We start from the raw sequence: 6263 nt of genomic DNA on the forward strand, positions 1-6263 counted from the left end.
TCCGGCTTGTCCTCGCCTCCCCGGACCTCGCGGGGCAAGAGATGAGCCCCGGGCAGCCCGCCCCGAACTGGGAGCTGGCTCTTGCCCGGCAGGAGGGAGAGGAGGATGGGCACAGGGACCCCGCTGGGGGGGAGCACCGGGAGCTCTGAGCTGCCTTCCCCCTTCTCCTAGATCCGCATGTCAGACCAGAACAGCACCGACGATGGGGAGTCAGACCCCCAGCACAGCCTGTCTATGGTCTTCCTCCTCGTCCTGGTCTTCTTCATCATGGGGCTGGTGGGTTTCCTGATCTGCCATGTCCTGAAGAAGAAGGGTTACCGGTGCCGGACCTTCCGGGACGATCTTGACCCAGATAACAAGGATGTGCTGGCAGAGCTCCAGGACAGTGAGTGCTGGGGCCACGGGGGCTCAGGGGGGCTGCCTTTTGTCCAGCATGGACTGGTGCTCCTTATACACACTTCTGGGATGTGGGATGGGACTGGGAGAGTTACCTGTGACGTGTGGCTGGGTTGGGAAAAAGGGATGGAGAGAGTGTTCCCTGGGGATGGGGAGTGTGTGGCCCGGGGATCCCTCTGATCTGCTGGCTCCACAAGCTGGTGGTGACAGGGAGGTGGGAGCCAGTGTCTAGCTCTTCCCAAAGGAACATTACCACCAAAAGGTAATTCTGATGGACCTGCTGAATTCCCAGTGCCTGAATTATAATCCATGCTCCCCAGGCAGGGATACAAGGTGTCACCTCTGCCCCTTCAGCATTAGGAGGTCTGGCAGGGGGCCAGCATGGTGCTGGTTTTGTCTTCTTCCAGTCCCTGCTGTGCAGGCCAGAGGAATAGGGATATTTCCTTGATCACTGTGCTAGAACGGGACCTTTAGGGATTTTTTCCCATTGCTTCAGGCCACTGTAAGTTGCTCTTGGGTGGTTGGGTTGGGAAGTCACTGCAGCATCGAGCGTGGGTGCAAAGTAGAGCCCGGCCCAAGTTGGTTTCATGAGTCTCTGCCGAAATGGGGAAGGCACATTCCTTCAGCTGCTTCCTTAGCTGGAAACAGCCACATGGTGCTGCATAACTCCTCCAGCTTCCATGTGCCTGGGAGGATCAGCACCTCCTGCTGCCGTTTCTCGTGCACGGGGGGGAATGTGACTCCTCCAGCTCACCCACAGATGCAGCAAGAGCTTCCAGGTGTCCACAGATCTGCTTCTGTGGCTCTAATGACCTGGCTGTGCACGACATGGAGACAGTGAACCTTCCAGGATTGGCTTTGCCCTCTGGAGATACCACAGCCCTGGGAAACATCTCCATGGACTTCCAGGACCATGGTGGCAGCCCTTGACCATGTTCTTTGAGGCAGCTGCCTGCCAGACCACAGCTCCAAAGAGCTTACAGGAACAGCTAACACAGCAGACTGTGCTGAAAGTCCATCCTTCCAGGCCTCCTGTCTCCAGCAGTGTTCAAAAGCAGGCTGTAATAAACGTTGGAGAAGAATTCCACAAGCAGAGCAAGCATCAGTCAAGTTTCCCCTCTTTTAAGCTTCTAACAGTGTGCAGCTCTGGGGCTTTCTCCATCAGAGGTGTTTTTTCTGTGTTTAACAGGCCCCAGTGGGTTTGTTTTCTGTGAACATGTCCTGTTTACCCTTGGAGACTCGAACACTCTCAGCATCCTGCATCCAGATGCTCCTGGGCTGGACTGTCCCTACAAGGAGCCTCCTCTTTCAACTTTTTGGGACCTGCTTCCCATTCATTTCTCCAGATGTTCCCCAGCTCTGAAGGAGCAACACAACCCCCCTCTCCCTGCACACACAGCTGCTGGCTCAGCCATTTCCTTTCCAGGGTGAGGGATCTGGTGTTCCCCAGCATAATGAGGAATATGAGGCTTCTCCAAGCTCTCTGTGGTCGTGGCTGCTCCTGGGGAGAGAACTCTGAGCAGAGCCTCCAAATCCCAGCCCTCAGTGCCCCGTTGTCTCTTTTCAGATGAAGAGGAGGAGCTGAACGAGGACACGGTGGAGAAGATCGTGAGATGCATCATACAAAACGAAGGTGAGCACGCCCATGGGCCGGCCTGGAGCCGTGCTGACCACTTTGGCTGACACATCCCTGTTTTCCTCTCTCTTCAGCAAATGCAGAGGCTCTCAAGGAGATGCTGGGGGAAAATGAAGGGGACGTCCCAGTGCCAGTGAGGTGAGGAAAGCCAATAGCAGCTTGTGGCTGATGCAGAGTGGGGGAGAAGCAGCCTTTGGGTATCCCTTTGGTCTGGACACTGCAGCCAGTCCCGTTCCAGCTGTTACAAAGCATCTTCCCCATGAGAAGTCTTGCTCTCCTGAGGGTTTTCAGGAGTGCTTCACCCCACTGGCAAGGGTTCCTATCCTCAGTGGAGGTCCCTTCCAGAGCTGCTGCTCCCAGTGCTTGCTGCAGTGGGGCTGCACCAAGGTTGGGATGACTCCTATGGATAACACGACCTGTCATGTCCTTTCCCTGTTGCAGCCTTTGTCCCCACAGCCAGGATGGGGGCCCACCACACCACCACACGGTGCACCTGGGCTCCACACAGGCCCCCTGCATCCACTGCAGCCGCAGGAAGAGGCCCCCGCTGCAGCGACAGGGACGGTCCAAGGAGGGCAAAGGCCGGATGCATCCCGGAGAGACCACTGTCTTCTCAGTGGGCAGGTACTCAAACCAGCTTTGCCAGCCATGGCCCTGATGGAACAAGCACCATGGGCTCTCCTCAGTCCCCTGATTCCTGTCCCCTTCCTCCCCTGCCCCAGGCTGGGCTCCCTCTTGCTCTTCCCTGCTGAGATGCTTCAGCAGCAGCTCTGGAGCTGGAAGTCCCAAGGACCCAGGTGGCTCTTGCACCTGGAAATGCCTGTGGTGTGTGGAGGGCTGTGATGCACCCGTGGCTTCCCTCCTTCTCTGGGAAGGTGACTCAAGCCTGGCTTTTCCTGCTGAGTCAGTGCTGGGCACAGCCCCAGGTCCGTGTCCTTTCAGTCTGCTGTCCCAGCTCCATTCAAGCAGGGCTCCTGCTGCCCAGCTGGGGGCTTTAGGAACCTCCTCAGGAGGAGAAGGAGGGGGCAGCGTGCCCCAGGTGCAAGTTACCTCCTACCACCACCAGAATGAAAGAGTGGCTGTGCTGCCCCAGGTCGTTGCCTCCAATGGTGTCTGTAATTAGATGACACAGCAGGAATATAAGAATAGGGGAGTGCTCCTGATACTTCCCACAAATACTTCTCCAGTCCCCACCTGGTCTCACCTCAAGGGACTTCCTGAGCTTCCTGTGGTCTCTGTGTAATCAATAATCTGCAGGACAGTCTCTAGGCTCGCCCAGGTTGCCCCATTCCCGAGCAGAAAGGCTTAGGAAAGTCTCCCAGGGCTCAGCTCCCCACAGCAATGGTGACTTGCACAGGGTGACAAGCAACTGCCAGTCCCTGGATGGCCATGCTGGTGAGGCACAAAGCTCTGTCATGCTCAAATCCTGCAGCAGGACTTCATCCAGAGAGTGAGCCTTGATAAAGCTGCATGTTGTGGTCCAGAGAGACAGTCCTTCCATGGGAATGCTGAGCCAGAGTGGACATGGAATCATGGAGTGATTTGGGTTGGAAGGGACCTCAAAACTCATCTTATTCCAAACCCCTGCCATGGACAGGGACATCTTCCACTAGCCCAGGTTGCTCCAAGCCCTGTCCAACCTGGCCTTCAACACTTCCAGGGATGGGGCAGCCACAGCTTCTCTGGACAACCTGTGCCAGGGCCTCACCACCCTCCCAGGGAAGAATTCCTTCCCAATATCCCATCTAATCCTGCCCTCTGGCAGTGGGAAGCCATTCCCCCTTGTCCTGTCGTGGGGGTTTTTCCACTGTCAGACCCAGGAGCTTCAGTAGGGAGGTCCTGGGGCTTTATGGGGAGCTGGAGAAGGGGGAGACACGCTGGATCTCCCCATGCTGAATTCCAGCTCAGATCACATCTGGGGACTGACAGCTCCTGGTGTTCTGTAAGCCAGGTCTCTGCACAGTTGCGTATTCATGGCTAATTCATTCCCTGGCTGGTGTCCAGCTCCATCCACTCCTCCATGTCCTTTGCCCAGGCCCTTCCCAGCCTCCTCTCACTCACCTCTGAGTGCCAGAGAAGATGGTCTCCTTTCCTAAAGGCACCTTCCCTCAAATCTTGGTTTCTCCCCTTATCCCTGTTCATATCCCATGTCCCACCAACCTTCTCCGCAGGACAGTCACCCCATTTCTCCAAGGCTGTATTTTAAATCCCCAGTCTCCTCAGTACAAGGGCCTATGTGGCCACGAGGTACAAAACCACCTCCAGATTCTGCTTCTTGTTTCCAAACTGACCCCATCTCTTCCAGATCTTTGGTGACTTTCCCAGGACTGTCTTTGCTGTGTCTTATTTATGACAAATATCTTGATTGCACGAAGTACCTTGACTCAAGACTGACCATACATAAACCAGCTTCTTTAACCCACCTCTTGGATTAAAGGCCCAGCCTGAGGTCTTTTTCTCTTTTATTTTTAGTTTTTTTTTCCCTTGGACACTGGTTGAGAGTCCAGCCCCCTCCTACATGGACTGAGTCCTGGTCCTGGTAGACACAGGTCGTTGCTGAAAGACTGGAAAGGATGAGAACTGTGGAGGTCCACCAAGATCACCTGGGGCTGGAGAATGTGGCATGTGAGGAGGCTTTTTTAGCCTGAAGAATTATAAAGGGAGGATCTAATTGTTCTCTAACACTACCCAAAGGGTGGGCAGAGTTTAAATGAAGATGGAACAAGACTCTTCTCAGACATGCACGGGGAAGGGCAAGAGGCAAAGGCCATAAATTTCAAGAAAAGAAAACCAGAAAAGACAAAATGAAAAGCTATTTCACCATGAAGTGCAGACCTGGGACAGGGTCCTTGGGGGTGGAGAGATCTCCATTCTTGGAGGTTTCCAAAACCTGACTGGATGGGGCTCTGGGCAAATTGATTGAGGGTGGAAGGTAGCCCAGCTTTGAGCAGGGGATGTGACTGGAGACCTCCTGAGGGCTTTTTGCCCCTGAATTATTCTGCACTTCTGCAGCAATCTGGAGTGCTGCTGATCTGTACTTTCATATCACAGGATGATTTACCATTTCTCTCAGGGCTTTCCCTAAACCAGCTGTTGTCAGTGGCAGAGCTCATCCACCAAAGCATCTGAATCTGACTGCCTGTCCTCAGCCTGATCAGCCACAGTGTGTCACATCCTCCTGAATCCAAAGCCTCAGTGATGCTGACGAGGCAGCCAGCCAGAGCTCTCTGCCTTCCCCTCACCAGCTGGAGGTTGGTTACGTTACCTCTCGTGTCCTCTCCACTCCAAACCTTTCCTGCACTTTGAATCCATTCAGCTCTTCCAGGCTGACATTGCTCAACGGCATCACCAAGATGTGATCCTGCCACTGGTGCCTCCTCCCAGTCCCTCTTTGGGACCAGAACATTCTTTGGTCTTCCCAAATCGCAGCGCTGGTGTCTTGTCTCCCAATACCTGGACAGACCTGAAAGGCCACATTTGCTGCTGCTTGGCCTGACCTGAGCAGACCTGTGGGTACCTTGTCTGGAGCTGGAGCATTTTTCCTCTTGACCCTTCCAATCCTGAGCAGCATTTCTGACCATGCTGAGGGGTCGGTGCTGTCCATAGGCTGGTCCTCAGCCTGCTGGTGGTCTCCATCCCACCTGGCACCTGTCCTTATCTCCCAGACCTCTCTGCTCCTCCCTTCGAAAGCTGCCACTCTTGACCTTTGGGTCTTGCTCTTCTTTCAACCCCAGCAGTGCTTGAACTTTGCTGTGGAGTTGTGTTTTGCCCTGATGCTGTCTCACAGCTGAACCTCAGCACACCCAGGGCTGTCAGCAGCTTCTCCACGTGTGAGCCAAGTGCAGGGAGAGCGGGAGTGGGTGAGTCACGGGCTGCAGGAGGTCCCTGTGGTGGGATTGGCGTGCTCTGGCTGGTGGACACCAGCTCACCATGGAAGAGATTTCCTGTCTGCTGGTCCAGCAGTGGCTGGCAGTGCTTGTGAGGAGGAGTCACGGAGTGAGTCACAACCAGCTGGCTCCCAGATCAGTTTACACTACACTTGCCTACACTTGACCCCTTACAAGCTCAGGGAACTGGGGTTGTTCAGCCTGGAGAAGAGAAGGCTCCAAAGAGACCTTACAGCCCCTTCCAGTACCCAAAGGGGCTCTGAGAGACTTTGGATAAGGGCCTGGAGTGCCAGGACAAGGGGGAATGGCTTCCCACTGCCAGAGAGCAGGGTTAGATGGGATAT

General features: G+C 54.9%; 1 protein-coding gene across 1 annotated transcript in view; it reads left to right on the forward strand.

The window, feature by feature from the left end:
• Positions 1-6263, forward strand: part of RELL2 (RELT like 2) — an 11967-nt gene that overhangs the window by 3561 nt on the left and 2143 nt on the right. Inside the window, exons 2-5 of the mRNA XM_018073621.2 lie at positions 172-385; positions 1964-2029; positions 2107-2170; positions 2474-2656. Coding sequence (XP_017929110.2) covers positions 172-385; positions 1964-2029; positions 2107-2170; positions 2474-2656 — 527 coding nt within the window. The remainder of the gene's footprint in view (positions 1-171; positions 386-1963; positions 2030-2106; positions 2171-2473; positions 2657-6263) is intronic.

Source organism: Manacus vitellinus, unplaced genomic scaffold (assembly GCF_001715985.3).
Source record: "Manacus vitellinus isolate BGI_N305 unplaced genomic scaffold, ASM171598v3 scaffold_25_pilon, whole genome shotgun sequence".
Lineage (NCBI taxonomy): Eukaryota > Metazoa > Chordata > Aves > Passeriformes > Pipridae > Manacus > Manacus vitellinus.